Source organism: Neofelis nebulosa, chromosome 9, assembly GCF_028018385.1.
Source record: "Neofelis nebulosa isolate mNeoNeb1 chromosome 9, mNeoNeb1.pri, whole genome shotgun sequence".
Classification (NCBI taxonomy): domain Eukaryota; kingdom Metazoa; phylum Chordata; class Mammalia; order Carnivora; family Felidae; genus Neofelis; species Neofelis nebulosa.
The window spans coordinates 51,598,421-51,620,966 of NC_080790.1; the positions used below are offsets into that span (position 1 = coordinate 51,598,421).

The window sequence follows — 22,546 nt, forward strand, 5'->3', positions numbered from 1 at the left end:
TGGCTGTAGTATGCAGGGGAATTCTAATGAGAAGGTGATGGGTTCCATTTTAGGCATGTTGGAAGTGAGGTGGAGAAACTCACAAGCAATATAGGCAATGTGCTACTGGAGATGTGCTGCTGGGTCATGGGAGACTGGTAAGAGAAGAGGGCTTGAGGGAGAAATCTTGCTTAATTTCTCTATATTAGGAAATCAGAGAAGAATATACATGAGGGAATCTTGAGGAAGAGGTAATTAATGTGTAAAAATTGGTCATGAAGAGAATGAACAATTAAGAAAAAGAAAATACCTCAATACTTTCTAATGTCTGCTTGTCTGCTTGGCACCTTCTCCCCCAACTCTAACATAGGAGGCAGAAATTGGTCAGCTGCTTCTTTGGCTCATGGTTATAAGGGTTGTCTTTGGAGGGACAGAATAAATGGTCCTGGTGAGATAGTTTAGCATGGTAGAAAAGAGCTCTGAAGGGCTTTTGTTGTTGTTGTTTTTTCATGGACTTAGGATCCCATTTTAATTTTAGCATATATTACATGTATTTATATACTTACATCTGTATTTACTCTTTCCCACTTCATTCCAACCCCGTAACGTATGGTTTGGATAGATGGTAATTTTCATTTGCATTCATAATGAGTAATATCTTAGTATTTCATTGTTCTACCTGTGATTCTTTGTTTCTGACTTGGCCACTTCTGCTTAGCAGATCTGCTCTGACTGCTCTTTTATGGATTGAAGCCTTGATAATTTTGACAGGACCCCAAGTTCTGTTAAAGCCTTAGAATACAACTTGCAGTGCTTTGATTTCTAGCAGAGGGTTTGCTGTCTTAATTTGCCTATTTGGCCGAAACTGCATTCCTTCAAAGTGATGGGAACACCAGACACCACCTGAAAAGAACAAATCATAGAAGACCTAAAATTACTTCGATAGGATACTTTCAGATTTGTATCATTTCAAGTTTCATTTCATTTCATGACAGTACTGAAGTGTGGCTTCTCTTGATTGCTTTTGATATGCTGATAGTATTTTATTGATTATGAAGAAAAATAAATGACTTGGGATTGAATGGAATAAGACCACTTTATGAAAGCTTTTGGTTTTGTTAAACTGAAGAAGATAGGCTTAAAGGACAAGTGATCACTGTAGTCCAGGGCTTGCTTTTTTAAATATGAAAACTCTAGGAAGTTCTTCCTTCCTTTGTGCCTTCCCAGAGACCTGGATCCCTTTTTGTGTGGTTTGCTTGAAAGTAGAAAAGAACTTATTACTTTTGAGAGAGATAGAAAGACTATGCTATCTAATTTAGGGGTCAAATGCTTGGACGACAGGTATGTTTTATGTACATATGTAAATTAAATGTTTTTGGATACCCTCTCTATCTCAGTTTGTTACTGAAGCCATGTATATTTTATGTAAGTCAAATAAAAATATCAGTGAGTATTATGCATAGAAACAAGCTTGTCCATTGATTCAAATCTCTGGAATGTAGATTCTTTTCATTTTCTTGGCAGAAACTAGCTCACATAGTTCAAGTTTTTCTCTGTCCTATTATAATTGCCTCATTTAACCAGTGCCTGGACTAACATCTTATACTTAATATTTATCTTGAATTTTTAAAAAGTATTTATTTATTTAGAGAGAAAACAAGCAGGGGAGAGGCAGAGAGAGAGAGAGAGAGAGAGAGAGAGAGAGAGAGGAGGACAGAGGATCTGAAGTGGGCTCCGCACTGCTAGCAGAGAGCCCGATGTGGGGCTTGAACCCATGAAATATGAGTTCATGACCTGAGCTGAAGTTGGGCACTTAACTGACTGAGACACCCCAATGCCCCTTATCTTGAATTTCTTAATGTCATTCAGAATATTTGGAGACTTTTATTTTCTCCAGAACTAATTTCTGCCTGTCACTGTGGAAAATGTCATATATTGATTCAGAAATGTATGTTTTGAGAGGCCATTCTTCTTCTTCTTCTTCTTCTTTTTGGCATTGGAATGTGAAATTTCTTTATTTTTAAAAATTTTTTTAATGTTTATTTATTTATTTATTTATTTATTTATTTATTTCCAGTTTTATTGAGGTATAAGTGACCTATAAGTTCTTAAGCTTTGTATCTTGGGATGATACCAACTATTATGAAAAAAAACTGGAAGTTCCATTATGAACTTTTGGAACATGCTCAGTTAAACCAAATTAAAGAAGTTTCCTTAAAAAGGATTTCTCTTACTTTTTATTCTGTTAATGTGCATTGTGGCTCCAAGAAGGCTCCAAGACAGCAGTGTTTCCCATTTATTTGACAACAGAACCTTTTGTGGGGGAAATATTTTGTCACGCTTTGAGGGACTGTGGGTAGAGTAGGAAGATCTCTGACCCGGAATTTGGGAAATCACACGTTGAACTTCTGATTTACCACCAACTAGCCTTGTGACCTCAAACGGATCCTTTGCCTTCTAGACTCAGTTTCCTAAGTAGTGACTAAGGTCATACAGCTCTAATACTGTGTGGATTACTACTTACGTTGTTGACTGTATCGTGACACTTTCCACCTCTTTGTATGTATTAAAACCACACCATCTGAATCTATTTTGTAAAGTTGAGTGGATTACGTTTCCTTTTTATGAAAGTTCAGAAGAAGAAACCCTTTAAAACTTTGTTTTCCACAGATAAAGGCCATGCAATCCTGAAGGATTAGTTAGTTCAAATTATTAAGATGTTTCATTCCCCTGATTATATTCTATTGGTCTCTTAATACCACAGAGATTATAACCACTGTTCTTAAGAGTCTGCTAAGCTAAAAAGTTCTTGTCTTTCTTCCCTCAACCACAATGATTCCAGTATGGCATTTATCTCATAAGAGATACATATTTAGTCATTTGCACTAATCTCTTGGCTACTTATGTGAAAAAGGGTAGATTGTATTTTTGTGATTATTTACTGGGTATATTTGGAAAGTCTAATGATAATATTGATGATCTTTTTTCTTTCTGGGGAAAATGAATCAAGATGGGTAACATCAGGGTTAAAAATGTATACATTGAGGGACACCTGAGTGGCTCAGTTGGTTAAGTGTCTCTTTGTTTCGACTCAGGTCATGATCTCATGGTTCATCAGTTCAAGCCCTTCATTGGGCTTTGCACTGCCAGCATGGGGTCTGCTTGGGATTCTCTCTCTCTGTCTCTCTCTGTCCCTACCCCATTTGCATTCCCTCTCTTTCTCTCTCAAAATAAATAAACTTAAAAAACAATTTTTGTTGATGTTTTTATTTATTTTTGAGACACAGAGAGACAGAGCATGAGCAGGGGAGGGGCAGAGAGAGAGGGAAACAGAGAATCTGAAGCAGGCTCCAGGCTCTGAATTGTTGGCACAGAGCCCGATGCGAGGCTTGAACTCACGAGCTGTGAGATCGTGACCCGAGCTGAAGTTGGATGCCCAACCGACTGAGCCACCCAGGTGCCCCAATAAATAAACTTCTTAAAAAACATTTTTAAAAATATATATTAATATGTTTGATTTTATTTCTGGGACTAAAACTATGAATTAAGACATTTTGTTGTATTTTTCTTTAAGATACCAGTTTGTTCAATATTAGAATTTCTTTGAATGCTTAATCAAATTTTGTTTCTTTTCTCTCTTTCTTTCTTTTTGTAATGTGTGCATATGTGTTTCTATCCTAGGCTCAGCAACAGAGAAACCTGGATAACATCGTCTTGCAACAACCCAGAATAGGTAGCAAGAGAAAATCTAAGAAAGATGCATACACAATTTTTGATACAGAGATAGAAAGCACTAGCCCCAAGTCTGAACAGGACTCAGGAATTCTGGATGTTGAAGATGAGGAAGATGATGAAGAGGTAACCAACATTTGAACTGGGGAAAGGGGGCTAATTACTAGGTTTAAATGTAGTATATTTGAGATGTGATGAAGAATTTATCTATGTAATATAGCTTGTGTGATCTTCTGCATCACAATTATCCACAATTAAATTTAACCCACAATCAAATTATCATTTTAAATCCAGATGAGCCTCAACTTAAGGAAACTGAAGATGCACCATGATATCTTAGAATCTATTTTTTTAGATTTTGAATACAATCATCCACCTTTTTTTTTTTTTTTTTTTTTTAAGTTTCAAGGTTTTTGATTGTATACTGACTGGGCACTACATTAAGGAAAGAGTAGAGTTTATCTGACGTAGAGAAAGATCTAGATGACCTCCACTGAAACTGGAACATAGCTACTTGAGATAAAAGATATTATTTTATTTATTTTTTTAATAGTTTATTTAATTTTGAGAGAGAAAGCATAAACACGGGAGGGGAAGGGAGAGAGGGGGACAGATGATCCAAAGCAGACTGACAGCAGAGAGCCTCATATGGAAGCTTGAACCCACAAACCATGAGATCATGACCTGAGCCAAAGTCGGATGCTCAACTGAGTCACCCAGTGCCCCAAAAGATAGTATTTTAAACAGTGTGTGCAAATAAAGGGATCTTAGACTGAAAATATAAAGAGGCTTGAGAAAGTTGACAATACATTTCTGGAGGAAATAAATAGGAGTGCTTATAGAGAATTTGGGAATTTTGTGACATATCTGTAACCTCTTAAATTAGTTGTGTGTCACTTTCAGGTAAAGAATAAGATTGAGTGGCTTCAGTAGTACATATATTTATGTCCTGATTTGTTGTTAGAAGTACATTCAGTGGGTTTTTAAAAATAAAACTACTGTGACGCTTGAGAAATCTTGTTAACCTGTTTTTCTAGATACCATTTGCATAAACTGGATCAGTTTCTTTTCCAACGTTTTTTTTTATTTATTTATTTTTGGGACAGAGAGAGACAGAGCATGAACGGGGGAGGGGCAGAGAGAGAGGGAGACACAGAATCGGAAACAGGCTCCAGGCTCCGAGCCATCGGCCCAGAGCCTGACGCGGGGCTCGAACTCACGGACCGCGAGATCGTGAGCTGGCTGAAGTCGGACGCTTAACTGACTGTGCCACCCAGGCGCCCCTTTTTAACATTTTTTTTCAACGTTTTTTTTAAATTTATTTTTGGGACAGAAACTGGATCAGTTTCTTTGTGAATGTAGTGGTTAGGAGCATGAACTTTGGAGTCATACAGATTTTATTCAGATTCTGGCTTTGCCTTTTAATTCAATTTTATTTTTTAGAATTCTCATTAAAACTCATATCATTTACTTTTTAAATGTCCACTGACATGTGTGAGGACCATTTATGCCTGCACTCTGTAACCTGTTTGCCTTCAAGTGCTTGTCTGCTTTTCATTGTTTCATGTCTCCTGATGAAATTGGGTTCACTGTCTTCCCCACCCATGTTCTTTGTTCTGTCCTCCTGACCTTCTTATTCTTTATTTTCCTCTCCTCCCCAAAACTATACCCCCAAACTTGTCACTGTCTAATTTTGTAATCTTAGATAATTGTTTAACCTGTTGGAACTTTAGTCTTCATCTATCAAGTAAAGACAGTAGTCTCTGCCCCGTAGAATTGCACAAGTGTCTGCTCCATAAAAGGTAGTCAGCAAATGTTAGTGCCTGTCCTGTTGTTACTCTTCTTTGCCGACTTCTGTTATGTTTCACTACCTCCATATTCTTCATCGGGATATGTTTATTATGTAAATGAGGGACATTAGTAGGTAATAATGCGTGAAAGTTCCATCAAAATCCCTATTGTACGTGGATAAGAAATAGAGCGAAGAAAAGAATCAGGCGTTTGCCTATACCTGTAGAAATAAAATGGGGCAGAGAAACTTGATCCCCTGAGTGGTGGGCATTGTCTCTTCTTGCCTGGAATGACTGATAGGGTAGGATATGGGTCCATCCTGGAGAGCAGATTGTCAGGTATTAGGCCCATCACTGATGACAAGTTATAGTAGCACTACAATCAAGCATCAGAAGCAAGAAAGACCAGCTAATGCCTCTTATTTACATTTTGGGTGCCTGTTAAGGAAATTATATTCTATCAGGCACTATGACCTAAGGAAATAGAAGTTAGACATAGTCTGTGCCTCTGCATAATACACGCCTCAAAGAGATGACTAGATGATAATATGAAAGAATAAAATATATGCATAGTGCTGACATATAGTGAGAACCTTATGGATGTAAGCCATTCTTTATTATAAACTCACTGAAGATCCTGGGCAAATCCTTTTTAATTTTTGTGCGCTATTTCTTTGTTTTGTCTTCTGAGGTCCAGAGAAGATAAAGAAAGTGGGCCTAGTGAAATGTGTTGAGGGTTCCTCATAAATGAAATATTATAAGAATGTACTTGGAAGTTAACATTTTAAAATGGTCATGTATCCCAAATCAAACAGAATCCTGTTAGACTTGCTGATTGAGCTCTTACAACAAGAATTCAGCACTTCGCTGTCGTCTAATGGCATCCTATCTTAAAAAAAATCCTACCTTCTATTTATTTACTTCTCAGTTTGAATCTTCTTCAAGTGCACATTCTTAATCTCAAACCTCATGTAGAGAATTATTTATTTAGATGTCTCCAAACTGGTTTCTTGGCATAGTTCTTGCATGGTGTGAATAAATTCTTCAGATAAGGTCTTTCGTGACCCACTGTGACGTTCTGACCTTCATTCTTGTCATTCTTCAACAGACCTCATTGAGAGCAGCGTAAATAGTTTTTGAAATATTTTGACTTCTAAACTGTGGCATACAATCCTGTAGGGCAGTGATTCTTAATCTATTTGGGGTCATATATTCCTTTGAGAGATTGATAAAAAAGTATATGGAGTATTTTCCCAGTGAAATATGCATATATTCACTCATGAAAGGTTCTGCATGAAATTTCAGGGGATTCGTGAAACTCATGTTGCTTTTCAGGACCCCTGTTAGAACCCGTGTTATAGGTTGAGTGCTTCTTAAATTTTAATGTGCGTAGGAATCACTTTGGAGTCATATTAAAATGCAGATTTAGGGGCGCCTGGGTGGCGCAGTCGGTTAAGCGTTCGACTTCAGCCAGGTCACGATCTCGCGGTCCGTGGGTTCGAGCCCCGCGTCAGGCTCTGGGCTGATGGCTCGGAGCCTGGAGCCTGTTTCCGATTCTGTGTCTCCCTCTCTCTCTGCCCTCCCCCGTTCATGCTCTGTCTCTCTCTGTCCCAAAAATAAATAAAAAACGTTGAAAAAAAAATTTATAAAAAAAAAATGCAGATTTAGATTCTGCAGGTTGGGGGTGAAATCTGAGAATCTGCATTTTTCACAAGCTCCCAGGTAAGGATGATGCTTCTCTCTGCAGAGCACATTTTGAGTTGCAAGGCTATAGAGGACACTGAGGAAGCATTTTTAGTACCTAAAGAAAACACAACCCTCGAATGTTTAGATGTCTTACTGAGTTTTCATTAAAATGTCTTAAATTTTTTCTAACAATGAATGCAGTACTTAAGAGAAAGTTATATTTTGCTTTCTAAAATCTGTTGCTTACAGATTACCAGCATTATTTTTCGTGAAATTTTATGATTCTGATTTAATGTATTTAAGTCTAGGTATTATTCTCTGAAAGTCTAGGTATTTTTCTCCTTCTTGTGCTTTGAACAAAAGTGTATTTAGTGCACTTTTAGTATTCTTTGAGTCAAGTGACATTTGTAGGCTATTAACTATGTCTTTAATGTGATGATACTTAATGGGAGACCACAGAATGAGATGGGTAGAAAAACCCGAACACCTAGAAAGTGCTTTGAACTTAGGAAACAGATATTTATTTATTTATTATTATTATTATTTTTTTTAAATTTTTTTTTTCAACGTTTTTTATTTATTTTTTTTGGGACAGAGAGAGACATAGCATGAACGGGGGAGGGGCAGAGAGAGGGAGACACAGAATCGGAAACAGGCTCCAGGCTCCGAGCCATCAGCCCAGAGCCTGACACGGGGCTCGAACTCACCGACCGCGAGATCGTGACCTGGCTGAAGTCGGACGCTTAACCGACTGCGCCACCCAGGCGCCCCAGGAAACAGATATTTAATTTATTGTTGAACTGAAGTAAAGTTTGTGCCAGAGGTAGAAAAACTGAATAGCCTGGGAAATGAAGATGAAGTCACAGCAGTAAATTGTCATATTGGATGAAAGACCAGCTCACATGGAGAACCAACTGACAGAGTCAGTCTCTCTCTCTCTTTTTTTAATCAATTGTTTTAAACATTTATTTTATTTATTTTTGATAGAGCTTGAGCTGGGAGGGGCAGAGAGAGAGAGGGAGACAGAGAATCAGGCTCCATGCTGTCAGCACAGAGCCTGATGTGGGGCTCAAACCCACGAAGCGTGAGATCATGACGTGAGCTGAAATCCAGTTGGATGCTTAACTGACTGAGCCACCAGCATGCCCTGACAGAGTCAGTCTCTTGATTGCTGAGAAGATGTTGTAGGAAAAGTATTCCTCTGTAAAATTCTCTATTTGTATCTAAGCTAATGAAAGAGTCACCTTAATTAATGTAAGTTTTTTTAAACTTGTCGTATATTAAAGTTGAACTATGTACACTACTGATACGTGATCATTTTTGACCTACAACTTCATTAAATTGATTTTCAGTGGAAATATGTATGATTTGGCACATACATACATATGTATCATATGATACATAATGTATCTCATCACAGTGCTTGGCACATACAATGCTACCATTATATATTAGTTAAGATGATGGCATTATGACTGTGTCTTTTTTGGGAAATAAAGGTGAAACACAAGTTGATACAGTTCTTGGTAATGTATATTTGCGTGGACTGATGGAACACTATCTACTGTAAACAAAACAATCTGCTTGAAATAAAGCAGTATTGAGTAAGAAATAATTTGGAGAAGCAGGGCCTATGATACTTTTTTTTGTTTCTGGGTTACTTCAGAACTTCTGCATTTTTTTTTTTTTTTTTTTTTTTTTGGTTTATTTCTTTTGAGAGAGAGAGAGAAAGAGAGAGTGCAAGTTAGGGAGGGGCAAAGAGAGAAGGAGAGAGAGAATCCCAAGCAGGCTCTACACTCAATGTGAAGCCCAACATGGGGCTAAATCCCATGAACTGTGAGATCATGACCTGAGCTGAAACCAAGAGCTAGATGGACGGTCAACTGACTGAGTCACCCAGGCTCCCCAAAGACCTTTTGCATTTTTCCTTCTTTTTTCTTTTCTTTCTTTTTTTTTTTTTTTTGAGAGAGAGAGAGCAAGCCAGAGCATGAGCAGGGGAGGGGAAGAGAGAGAGGGAGACCCAGAATCTGAAGCAGGCTCCAGGCTCTGAGCTGTCAGCAAAGAGCCTGATGTGGGGCTCAAACCCATGAACTGCGACATCATGACCTGAAGTCAGACGCTTAGCCGACTGAGCCACCCAGGTGCCCCAGAGCTTCTGCATTCTTAAAGCATTCCCTGGTACCATACTTCTGGCACATCTCATATTCTAGTTTGTATCTCTCTTAGTTATTTTTGTTGTTAGAGAACAGTAGTCATTACTTTATCCATACAACTGTTCATAGAGTATGGGTCAGATAAATATTTGTTGACCAAATCCATGTCAGGTTTTCTCTCTCAAGATTTTGGTGTCTGTTTTGAAATGTGAAGTTAACAGAATGGGATTGCTAATTTAAATACAAGTATCATGTAAAATATAAATAATGTCTGCTGAGATGTCTTTATGATTGTGGTACTGTACTAATTTTGAGGTAACAAGATTATTTGTTTGCTAGGGATGCCATAACAAAATACCGTAGATTGCCTGGCTTAAACAACAGAGATTTATTTTCTCACAGTTCTGGAGGCTGGAAGTCCTCAGGTCAAGGTACCATCAGGGTTGATTTCTCCTTAGGATTCTTTCCTTTGCTTGCAGACAATTACCTTCTTGCTGTGTCTTTACATGGCTTTTTCTCTGTGATTGTATGCCCCTGATGTGTCTTCCTCTTCTTATAAGGACATCAGTCCTGTTAGAGTCCCTACTTTATGACTTTGCTTTACCTTAATTACCTCCTTAAGGGCCCTATTTCCAAATACAGTCACATTGGGGTTCAGGGGTTCAACATATGAACTTTGGGGTAGACACAATTCACAGAGGGATTGGAAAGAATGCAAGATTTGTATTTAAAAAATACAAGCCTTGTGTTACTGGAGCAAATCATGTAATTTCTCGAGCATCTCTTTGTCACCTATAAAATAGTGACAGTGATTACTTAATGCTGAATTGCTTGTGAAAAAGGGTGGTTATTATGATATTTTCCCAAATTTCAAAGTGCTTATTGCAATACTTTCTATTGATAGGAAGGTAACAAAATGAGTTGTTACTTACTTATTTCTCAGTAAGTTAAATAAAGGATGCCATTAGAACTTTGGAGTTAAAATCAGAGGTCGCATATTGGCAGCCCATGGGCCAGAAATAGATTGCAAAATGGCTATTGGCTTGCACGGCACTTAAAGGTTTTTAAGTTATTTGCCAACTTTTAAGTAGCGAATTCATGTAGTAGGCTCTTTCCAAGTATAGTAGTAGTAGAATCACCGTGAGCAGCAAGATTGTCACCAGGGATATATTATTTTCACTAATCTACAATCCCTGTTGTGTCTGCACATTGGATATTGCCATTTATTATCACATTTGTGCTGTTATCGAGGGAAATACATTATTACTTATACCGTGTCTGTATTTACAAATGGCAAACTGGAAGGTACACTGACGGGGCCACATGTCTGGGAAAAAAAATGATGAGAACAGAGTTCTTTGTAAAAATGAGTGATAGTTTTAGATATTTCACATACAAAGCATGCCTGTTAAAAGGATACAATATGAAAAGCTGGCCTGATTCACTTATTCCCAGTAGCTACCCACCACTGTAGACTTTGTTTTTCACTTCTGTTCTTAATGACAACTGGTCTATTAAGAAGATAAGCAGTCAGATGAAGAATGAATACCCGTACTTAAAATCAAATAGCAATAAAAGCAATTTAGAAAGTTGAATGAAAACTAAACATGCATCAAATATTCTGTTTTGGTTTTCTTATTCGTTTGTCTTTTAGGTCTGTCTGTTCATAAAGATATATTATGGTTCACATTGATTTAAGATCTTTAAAATCTTTTCATTGTACTGATAGTATAAAGGTCTTGTCATTTGAGAATTATTTACCTCAATTATAAACATCTACCTGCCTTTTCAGGGCTTTTAGAATTTTTCCTTTATGTGCTCATTGCTTATTCAGTCACTCCCTTCACTGTGTACTAAATTGCTCATAACTCTAATTAGGGAATATACTCCTTTTCCCCTCATCCTTGTCTAAAATACTAACTTCTACTTTTCCCTGAGGACTGGCTCAATGTGACCTCTTCTGAACACCCATCATCCATCTGTCCATCTGTCTATCTATTTATCTGTCTATCTATCTATCTATCTATCTATCTATCATCTTTCTATTTAGCTATCTATTCATACATCTATTCTTTATTTCATTTATTTTTTATTTCTAATTTTTAAAATGTTTATTTATTTTTGAGAGAGAGAGAGAAAGAGTGAGCAAGAGCCTGTGCATGCAAGTGAGGAGGGGCAGACAGAGAGGGAGACAGAGGATCTGAAACAGACTCTGCCCTGAGAGTGGAGAGCCCCAATGTGGGGCTCGAACTGATGAGCTGAGAGATCATGACCTGAGCTGAAGTCAATGCTTAACCGACTGAGCCACCCAGGTGTCCCATCATTCTTTATTTTAAATTGAGGTATAATTGATATATAACATTATATTAATTTCAGGAGTACAGCATAATGATTCAATATTTGTATGTATTGCAAAATGGTCACCACAATAGTCTAGTTAACATCCATCAGAAAACATAGTTACAGGATTTTGTTTTCTTGTGATGAGAACTTTTAGATCTCTTAGAAACTTCCAAATATACAATGCAGTATTACTAACTGTAGTTACCATGCTGTACATTACATCTCCATGACTTATTTATTTTATTACTGGAGATTTGTACCTTTTAACCCCTTTCACCTATCTCACCAACCCCCCAAACTCCACCTTTGGAGTAGCACCTTCTTTATAAAAATTTATTAGTTTTTTGAAAAATTTTAAATCTTCAGAAAAGTTACAAGAGTAGTAAAATGAACATCCATGTACCTTCACTTAAGTACTCTGCTTATTAAAATTTGGCACTTTCTTTCTTAAAAATTTGACTTTGAAAGAATCTGTTTCATCAATCCTCCCCTTCCCCTGCCAAAGCTGAGCCATTTAATGCTTTTTCATTTATTTCAATTATTTCATGCATTGTATTTGAAATCCCAATACCACAATCTGTGGTTTCCCAGGAATGACATTCTTCTACATAACTACAATGCAATGATCACACTCAGGAATTTTAACACTGATACAACACTACCACTTAACATACAACCAATGTGTGAATTTCCCCAGTTGTCTTAATAATGTCCTTTATAGCAAATTCTTTTATCATTTTTCCTGCAGCCACATCTAGTCAAGTATCACACGTCGCATTTAATTTTTGTGTCTCTTTATTCTCTTTTAATATCTCTCTGTTTAGGTATATCTGATAATCCTCATGATTAAGTTCAGATTAATCATTTTTGACAGGAAAATCACAAAAGTAATACTAGGTCCTTTTTAGTGCATCATATCAGGAGGTACACAAGTAGTGAAGGTGGAGTCTACCAGATTTCTGTGCTGTAAAGGTACCCTTCTTCTTTTGTAATTAATAAGTGATCTGTGGAATGATTCTTTAGATCCTGGGACTATCCTGTTCCCTGACAGTTTTTCTGATTTAGTGATTTAGAATTCATTGATGTTTTGTTCCTGAATCATGCAATTTATGGTGATTATAAAAGAGTGATTTTTCTATTTTTATCATTTCTTTCACATTGATTAGCTGGCATTCTTCTATAAAGAAGAACTTCCTTTTTGTCCCATTCCCTTTTTTTTTAGTGTCAGTATTGGCACATGAATTCTTACTTCATATACAATGGGTTATATTCTGTTCCTGTCTTTCATTTGGATTCTCTAATTGTTCCAAATTTGGCCAGTGGGAGTCTTACCCATTATCCTTTGACATGTTTCCATCAATTTTTGAACACTTCCTTTTTTTCTGGCACAGGATGTTCTTGGTTCACTCCAAGTTCTGCCCTATCCCCAGAATCAGCTAGTTTGTCAAAGAGCTTTCCCTTTTACTGGAGAATGATATATAGAACTGAGATATGGGCATTAGGTATGCTCCTTCTGTGGAGAGAGCTAAGAAATACACACACTACATAAACACATAGACCGTTTTATAAATCCTGAGTTAAAGGTGATGCTTCTAATTTCACGTGAATATCATAGGTCTTCCTCTTCTCCTATTCTATATTTGTATCTCTAAGAATTCTGGTTCCCAGAGTATGAATATATTTACTCATCTGTCTACTCATATAACACAAAAAAGTTTCAGAGTTGCTATGCACATGTCACTAAAAGGAGTAAACTTAACTAGGTTCAAGATTCTTTTTGCAATTCTTTTTATCCTACAATATATCCCACTGGGGCTATAGTTCAGACTATTTTGTTCATTTTTTTTTTTTTCTTTTTCTTCTATGTGGTTGTTACCAAGTTGATATATAATTAGGTTCATTTGTTTCTTTTTGTATATTTTTTAGGGTTCCTCATCCTTATTAATGTAATTTTTTTGAATATGTAAAATGTAAACATGTTTCAAAAAGCAAAATTAGGGGCGCTTGGGTAGCTCAGTCGGTTAAGCAACCAACTTCAGTGCAGGTCATGATCTCGCAGTTTGTGAGTTCGAGCCCCACATCAGGCTCTGCGCTGACAGCTCAGAGTCTGGGGCACGTTTCGGATTCTGTGTCTCCTTCTCTCTCTGCCCCTCCCCTGCTCATGCTCTGTCTCTCTTTCCTTCAAAAATAAATAAATGTTAAAAAAAATTAAAAAAAAGAAAGCAAAATTATATAAGAAGATTTTTTTCAGTGATATCCCAGTCTCCTCTTTATCCCTTCCACCCTGGTCCTATGCACTCTTCCTAAGTAATCAGTATCATGAGTATGTGTGTATGTGTGTGTTTTCACATACCTTTCCCCATACCTTATATGACATGGCTGTTAACAACGTAATACATATATATTTTTGTACCTTATTCTTCCACATGAAAATATGTCCTATAAATTATTCCATATAAATTCATAGAAATGTTTCTCATTCTATTTTTACTGCTAACTAGCACTCCATTATTTGAATGTATCAGTTTATTCAGCCAATCTCCTATATGTAGGCATTTAATGATTTCCAAAATTTTCTTATTAAAATATAGTGTTTCAGCTACACAGCTATTATAATTAGTGTTATAAAAAACCTGACCATACCAAGTACTGGCAGGGTGCCTAGCAACTGTATATATTGCTCTTAGATATTGCTGCAAAAATGCAAAATAGTTTAGTCACCTTGGAAAACACTTTGGTGTAGTAGTGTATTATACAGTTGAACACACACCATCTGACTCAGCAATTTCACTCATAGGTATTTCCCCATCTGTTCACACAGAGACTTGCACCCGAATGTTTATAGCAACTTTATTCAGACATTGCCAGAAAGTAGAAACAACCCAACTGTCCTTCAGGGGAAGGGGTAAATGACTGTGGTATATCCATAATTGGAGTTTCATTCTGAAATAAAAAGAAATGAACTACAGATACATGAAACAATACAGATGAACCGCAAATGTAGTATGCTAAATGAAAGAAGTCAGACTCAAAGGCTGCATACCGTTGGGGCTGAATAAATAATACTCCTGAAAAGGCAAAATTAGGGGCATAAACTGGGTCAGTGTTTGCCAAAGGCTGGGTGTCAGGGAATAATGGACTCCAGGGAGGCATGAGGGAATTTGGGGGGTGGTAAAACTGTTGTGTATCTAGATTGTGATAATGATTACAGGCTTATATGGTTTTGTCCAAACTTAATGGATTGTTCACTGGAAGGGTGAATTTTACCTTATATAAAAAATCTTAAAATTTAAAAAACAGTTTAAAAATCAACCCCAAAGCCTGAGAGTTATTCTTCTTATAGTCAGATATATATCTTCAGGGTGTTCCCAGAAGGATTGTTGATTCAAGGAGTAAATTAATGCATGTGTAGTTTTGCTAGATAATATCAAATTCTGCTTCATTGAAGTCATACCATTTTCTATACATCCCCCCTCTAGGTGTGTATGATGTGTTTATTTCCTTACAGTTTCTTTAAGAGAGTGTTTTGTTAAGCTTTGAATATTTACAAGTTGCATAGATGAGAAATGGTCTCTCTGTATGGTTTTAATTTGTATTCCTATGGCTATGGGTGAAATGTAGTATCTTATAAGTTTGAGAGCTGTTTGTATACTTTTTAAAAGTAAACTGCTCGTGTCCCTATTTTTCTAGCGATTTTGGTTTTTTTCTCCCCTTCAGTCTTAGTGAGTTGTTTCTGTATTAGGAAAATTAATTCTTCATCTATAACATTTTTTTCTACCTACTTTGATCAGCTTAATTTTTCTTCCTCTCAAAACCTTTATATTTAATACCATATTTACGGCTAAAGGTCCTTTTTTGTGTAACAGTTCAGCATTTCTTAGCCTATAGTAGACCATTGTTAAATAAAGACCAGTTGAATTTTTACTGCCTTAGTGTTCAGCTTTAAGCAGAGATTTCTTGAGAGAGTAGCTTTTCATTTTGGCCACAAAGTTTTTTTTTGCGGCATCTCAGTATAGGGAGAATGGTGATTTTTCTTGATTTTCTTCTGCTTAGTGAAAACACTTGAGTAAATTATGTAGTAATTTGTTTAGGGATTTCTCAGGAAGAATCCTAGTCATTCGCGAGAAGCTCTTAGTAATATTATGCAGGTTTTAGGCTAGGGCTCTGTTCAGGGTATTCTTACAGGTTCAAAGGTTTAGAAAATTCTTTTATCCTTTTGCTAATTCGAGTCACTTAGAGTCCTAGGCCTTCGAGTTTGTTGGTGCCTCCATGGTGTTCAGTCCAGCTCTGTGGAAGATTATGTCCAAATGAATTCTACCTTTCTTTTCTCTGAAGCTTTGGAAGCAGAGTAGTATAGAAAAGCACATTGGTGAAGAATGTTTGCCAGGTATTTCCTGGCTTCCAGACATAATATGGGCCGTCGAAATTGATCCTTTGAGTGCAAAGGTAGTGCTCTTTTCAGCTAATCATTTCTTGTTTTCTCCCTTCAGAAAGATGCCTGGTACATTTTAATGACTTGAGATCCAACTAATGCTCAGAAATGGGCACCAAGTCCCTGCATTCATTTACTAATCCCAACGAACTGTTTTGTGAAAAGTGGTAATCAAAAGTATTTTCAAGAAGGAGAATGACTCAGATGTTAGTGAGAAGAAACATCTCTAAATTCTTTGCAAATTTTTATCATACCCTTTTAGATGTTTTACCGACTTTGAAAGGTTTCATAAGAGAAAAATAAGTGGCCTGTGTGGTATAGTGTATGTGTGTGTGTGTATCTGCTGGGACAGCTGTGAACAACAAGGCTAGAACACTAATGCATTTCTTTTTTTCAGGTACTATCTTTATCAGCAGCATAGGTAAATATTCTTGAATGGAAGGAGACAAGCAGTTGTGTACTCTATTCCCTTTTCTTAATGATATGCTTACCTGTTAGTAAAGCAGGTAGATCTATGATATTGTTACCTGCAGATGTTTTTCTTTCCTGCTTCCCTTCACTAGAAGTAGCTACTAACTTCCAACTCCCTTGTTGGGGGGAAAAGGTGGTATAAAAATTTTAAATAAATGTATCTGTTAAAGCTTGATGTCACTTATTTTAAAATAAAAATCTCCTTTTTCTTTAAGAAATACAATCATTTTTCCTTATTCTTTATGGAAAGAACTTAACCAGTAACCTTTCAATTTTCAATTGTCAGATCAAAGATGTATTAGAGAAGAAAAACATCATAAAAGTCAGATCCTGCTGTTTTGCAAGAACTTTTATAATCAGAAATGTTTATTCTTCTTTTCTTTATGACCATCTAATATGTCCATTTCTACTCTGAATCTTTACATCATCTTCTCCAATACATGGTCTGCAGAGTCTCATAAGACTTTTTTTCAGGGTGCCTTTCATTGATTCTAAGTCAGGGTGCCTTTCATTGATCCTATTCATGAATTTACTTTTCTTATTTTACAGCATCCTCTGCCTCCAGACTCTTTTTTGTCACCTATATAGTGGCACTGTGTGATAGCTAATGTATCGATAGTATATGATGCTGTTTAACAAAATCTACAGACAATAAGTAACAAAAACTACAGCTTTGATGGAAGCTATTAATATGTATCCTACAAATGTAAGAAGCATACTGAAACAGACTAGCCATGTATATTGGTATCTGGTGATACATGACCTCTAATGGGTGTGTGAATGCATAATTGTAGGGTATAACAATTGTCTTCATGATATCTACCCCTGAATGTTCTAGTCCAGTCACTCCTAAATTCTCTTGATAGCTTATTTATTTATGTTATTTTAATATCTTAACTTATATAATATTATAACACGTCCTGAGGCACAAATTTCTTAGTTACAGAATCTAAAATCTAACCTAGTATTTGCTTCTCTGATAATGAAGAGGTTTGAGTTGACAGAAGGCACTAATGCCCTCCATTCAGGAACTATATAGGGAATGAGGCAGCTGCTGTCCTTGGTGATGAAATTATTTCATGTGCATTCATAAGGAAAACAACTAGTTAAAAAGGCAGGATAATCTTGAGTATACTGTTTGTGGCTGCTGTTGGTATCTTCATAGATCTATTTGAACTAGAAAAATACAGACTCCAGTATCTTAATGTCTTGAGTTCCTGACTGCCAGGCAGAGGAAATGTTTAACTATTTTAATCATGTTTCTGTATCTCAGAAAGAAAGCCCTTATGAGAGGAAATGACAACGTCCTACCACAAAGTTATCTCTTATCAGTTATAGTCCCAGTCGATAATGATTTGTCAAACTTGGACATGTGTAAAATGCAAGGGCTGTGTTATTTACTTTGGAAAGGAAAAATTAGATGAAGCTGATAAAGACGGAGTCATGGCTTTTGTTAGGAGACAGAAACCATTAGGGACAGTCATTGTTAGCTTAGGAAAGTGTCCTTGGACTCCTCCCTCTGCCCCAGCTGAAATCTAAACCTGCTTGAATCATTCTTTGCACTTGAGGGGAGAGAAGGGCAAACAGGAGGGGAAGAAGAATGAAGACAACCTTGACAGAGATTTTGCATTTTAAATGGGGAGCAAAATGTGGACCTTAAAACAGACCCGTTTATGTGAGTCAGGAGAAACTGCCTTTTGTTCTCTTTCCCACTCCCATTTATTTAGTTTTGAAAGTTCATTTCTTATCCTTCCAAACGTATGGCATTCCTTCACGTACAGCGTATGTTGCCCTCTTCCTTTTGCCTTTCAGTAGATGTGATTCTTTTTCATTAGTGGAAGCAGAGAAAACACATCTAGCTCAAAGCAACATGAGTCAGTGCATGCTTTACATACCTTTCTCCTCACAGCACTCTTCTTGGTTCCTTGCAGTGTTCCTAGTGTTCTTCACAGAAGGGAGCATGGAGGAAAAATGATTTCTAAATAGTAGGCTGTTTTGGGGGTGGAGGTAAAGTTTGTGAACCGAAGCCCCATTTTGCTCCTTTTCTTGTCTAGATTTGTGTACCGCTTTCAAAGCAGGCAGTCCTTGGCTGGGGAGGACTTAACTGGATTATGGTTGCAGAGGCTAAGAAATAGCAAAGCCAATACTTCCGGGTCAGGTCACTTCAAACTGTTTGAAGCTGAGGATGATGATGTCAAGACAGCCTCACAGAAGATAGGTTTGGTTGTAAATATTTGCTGGAGCTGACAGGAAAATCTTTCTGTCCTCTCTAAATATATGTATTTTTTGGTTGGCCCAGATAAACCATTCTTTTTATCCCATTAGAAAGGGGCACCATTAGCTTACTCATCACAGATTTTTAGGGGAAACTGTCCCCTAATGTGGATGTTCATTCTATAAGGATGGGTCTGACATGTCAAGGGGCCAGGCCTCTGTCTGAGGAATGGCTTGGGAGCAGTTTCCTTTTGAATGAAACTAATGGTCCTGAGTCAAAGCAAAACAAAATAAATAAACTATGTAAAGATGAACATATGAACAAAGTTGTGATTGAAATTTATTTAAATTTCCTTAAGCTTTTTGTAAGTATATAATTTATTGTAAATAATTTTATAATCATTCATTCTAAATAAAAGTTTCATTTCTTATACAGATCAAAATTATTTTACATGTGTTCTTATCCCTTTTCATATGTATGTGTAATTTTTATGTAGTTTAAATATTATTAATATAATTTTATTTTTCATCTTTTGAGCTTGTGTTTTGCTTAGTTGTAGTTTTCATTAGTAGGCTCTGTTTTTCTGGCAAGATAAATTTCCTTCACATCTTTACTTTGCAATTCAAGAGAGGAGACTATAAAGATATTTTGATGTTGTGGCCATTTAAAATAAGACTGCCTAAAATGATCATCTGTTGCCTCTTTTTGTTTTATTAAGATGAAAACGAGTGTCCTTAATTTTTACATGCTTTTTAATCTTTTTGTTTTTTTTTAAATTTTTAAATTTTTATTTATTTATTTATTTATTTATTTATTAAAAAAAATTTTTTTAACGTTTATTTATTTTTGAGACAGAGAGAGACAGAGCATGAACGGGGGAGGGTCAGAGAGACGGAGACACAGAATCTGAAACAGGCTCCAGGCTCTGAGCTGTCAGCACAGAGCCCGACGCGGGGCTCGAACTCACGGACCGTGAGATCATGACCTGAGCTGAAGTCGGCGGCTTAACCAACTGAGCCACCCAGGCGCCCCAATCTTTTTGTTTTTAAATGCATGGTGCTTATCTGTCCATAAAATGTTTTTCTCAGTGATTTTTTAATGCTGACTTTTCTAATTGCTTTTTTTTTTTTTTTTTTAATAAATCTATGCTTGGACCATGACGTAGATCTTATGATCAAACTTAGGATTCACAGGAGATTGTTTTGAGTGATTTCAGAGTATATAGCCCTGAGAGATTCTTAAACATAGAGATTTAGTGTGCTATCATGGGTGCAAAGCAAATGAACAAAATAGTCAATACATTTGAACCAATAAATGTAGAGAGATGATGATTTTGGAGAGACAAGAAAGTATTGGGCTGCTGAGTTGTAGAATGAGTAGATTTCTTTGGAAAAGCATCTTGGTGAAGAAAGCTATGCCACCAAAGAAGAAATGATCCTGCTTGATGAAATGAGGAAACAGACTTTGTAATCACAAGTCCGCTCAACCCAATTTAGTGCCTGCTGCTTATATTCTGATGAATCCTACAATTAGCAGTGTTACAGTAAAACCTGCAGCTAGGTCTTTATTTTGATTATTTTTAATGCACTTTTGTCTGTTTTGTTTTTGCTTTATTTTGTTTTGTTCAGTATTTACTTTGTGTCCTTTTATTCTTATTTAATTCCTATAGGTCAACAATACAGGCAATAGTTTCCTTTTTCAGTTGAGAAATTGAGGCCAAAGTAAATTGTGAGTTACTCATTGTCAGGTCACATAACCAAACAGTTTTAGCACTGTGACTATCTCCAGTTCTTACCTAATGTTGTTTGTTTTACTTTGCCTTTTGATGTCTAGATTTAATCTGTCTACATTGTTCGTACTATAATTTTCTGGTATTTTGATTGCATGCTGACGTAAATATTCACTAATTCTTATGTCCTTCAGAAGTTGGCTGGCAGGCCGTTTAATTCATCCTGTGCAGCAAGTTTTGGTTTTGACCACTGAAACTTAGTCTTTTTCTTTTTTTTTCTTTTTCTTTTTTTAATGTTTGTTTATTTTGGGGAGAGAGAGAAAGAGAGAGAGAGAAAGAGAGAGAGAGATTGAGGGAGAGCATGTGTGCGTGGGTAAGGGTATGGGCGGGAAAGGGGCAGAGAGAGATGGAGAGAGAGAATCCCAAGCAGGATCTGTGCCGTCAGCACAAAGCCCGATGCGGGTCTCTAACTCACCAACCATGAGATCATGACCTGAGCCAAAATCGAGAGTCAGACGTGTAACTGACTGAGCCACTCAGGCACTCCTGAAACAGTCTTTTATGTAGCCTACCATGTGTCCAAGAAGATACAGTCAAGTTGTCAAAGTCATGTTACCATCTTCTCATCCCCTTTGGAGGCCCATAGCCTGAAATATATCTCTAAAAGCAGATGCAGGGCCAGTGACATCTTCTGTTACTCTTGTTTTCATCCTTCTGTTCTGTGTCCCAGCCTTGCTGCTATCTTCGGTTATTAATCTCATGGTTAAAATACCCAAACTGGGTTTATGAGAGCATGGTTTGTTTGTTTGTTTGCTTTGTGTTTTTCTGCTAGAAACTAGAGCTGACTTTTATTTTTTTTACACTTGAGTAATAAAAAAATAAATGCAGTTTAATGTTCCTAATAGCTTTGTTTGAATATTTTGTGACAATTTTGTTTGTTTTGCAGGTACCTGGAGCCCAAGATTTGGTGGATTTCTCTCCTGTTTATCGATGTCTACACATATATTCTGTCCTGGTGAGTCTTTATCTAGCTCTGCCTAATAAAGAGGTATATTGAGTTCAGAACTCTTCTTTCTCATTTTTTATAGTTTTTCTGTTTATTATTAAGAGTAAGAAAAAAGAAACTATTATTTAAGGAGTATTAATTACAAAAAAGAATCCTTTCTTTTCTTCTTGAATCTTTTGTTTGCCATGTAATTGGGCTAGGCAAATAACATTAATTTCTATCAGTCATCAACAAATAATAAGATTATACCTAGAAATAGTCACACACTCAGATTTCTATTCTTAATTTAATGATGTAGTTATTTAAATAACAATAACCTATCTTTATATATTAAAATAATATTTGTAAAAACTGTTTATTTTTTTATTCCTGATGACACTTACTCCTATGCAAAGAGAAACCTCTCTGGGGGGGAAATTATTATGGGTGTCAATGGTATTATAAGAAATAGCCCTTTCTCTATCTTGGTAGTCACCTACGTGCAGATACACAGATATAAAGGCAATCAAAAAATTAAACTAGGAAGCCAAAGTATCATTAAAGACCAATTGATGAGAGAAGTCCATTATTGGTATTTTTAATAACAAAGTTCTATAAAGATTCTATCAGGTTGTTTTATAATATGATGGAGTAATCTTACTTAAGTCTGTTACACATTTTCTTTCTTCATATATCTAATATAGTGTCACTTAGTTGTTACTCCAGACAGTTTGGGACACTGGTCTATGGACTTCATGGCTGGAGTATTTTGGGGTGATTTCCATTAGTTTGGGAAGACTTGGTAATTTTTTCTCCTCTCCTTCATCCTCCCACCTCTTGCTAATTTCCTTTTCCCCTCCTCCCTTCTTTTCCCTCTCCACCCCTTGTCTCCATCTGTCGTTCCTTGTTCTATAAAGATGGAGGAGGTCATAGATTGAGTTGTTTCAAGGCACCTAAAATAAGTATTTTTTTTTTTCAATCTCATGTACCAATAATTAAATAAATCATATTCATCTTAGTTTGTGACACAA

At 36.4% G+C, this 22,546-nt stretch overlaps 1 protein-coding gene across 7 annotated transcripts in view; it reads left to right on the top strand.

Moving 5' to 3' along the window:
* EXOC6B (exocyst complex component 6B) overlaps positions 1-22,546 on the top strand; it is a 626,910-nt gene that overhangs the window by 253,652 nt on the left and 350,712 nt on the right. For all 7 annotated transcript variants that reach the window (XM_058683716.1, XM_058683713.1, XM_058683714.1 and 4 more), the window contains 2 exons: positions 3,661-3,837; positions 21,477-21,545. In XM_058683716.1, the coding sequence (XP_058539699.1) occupies positions 3,661-3,837; positions 21,477-21,545 (246 nt within the window). The remainder of the gene's footprint in view (positions 1-3,660; positions 3,838-21,476; positions 21,546-22,546) is intronic.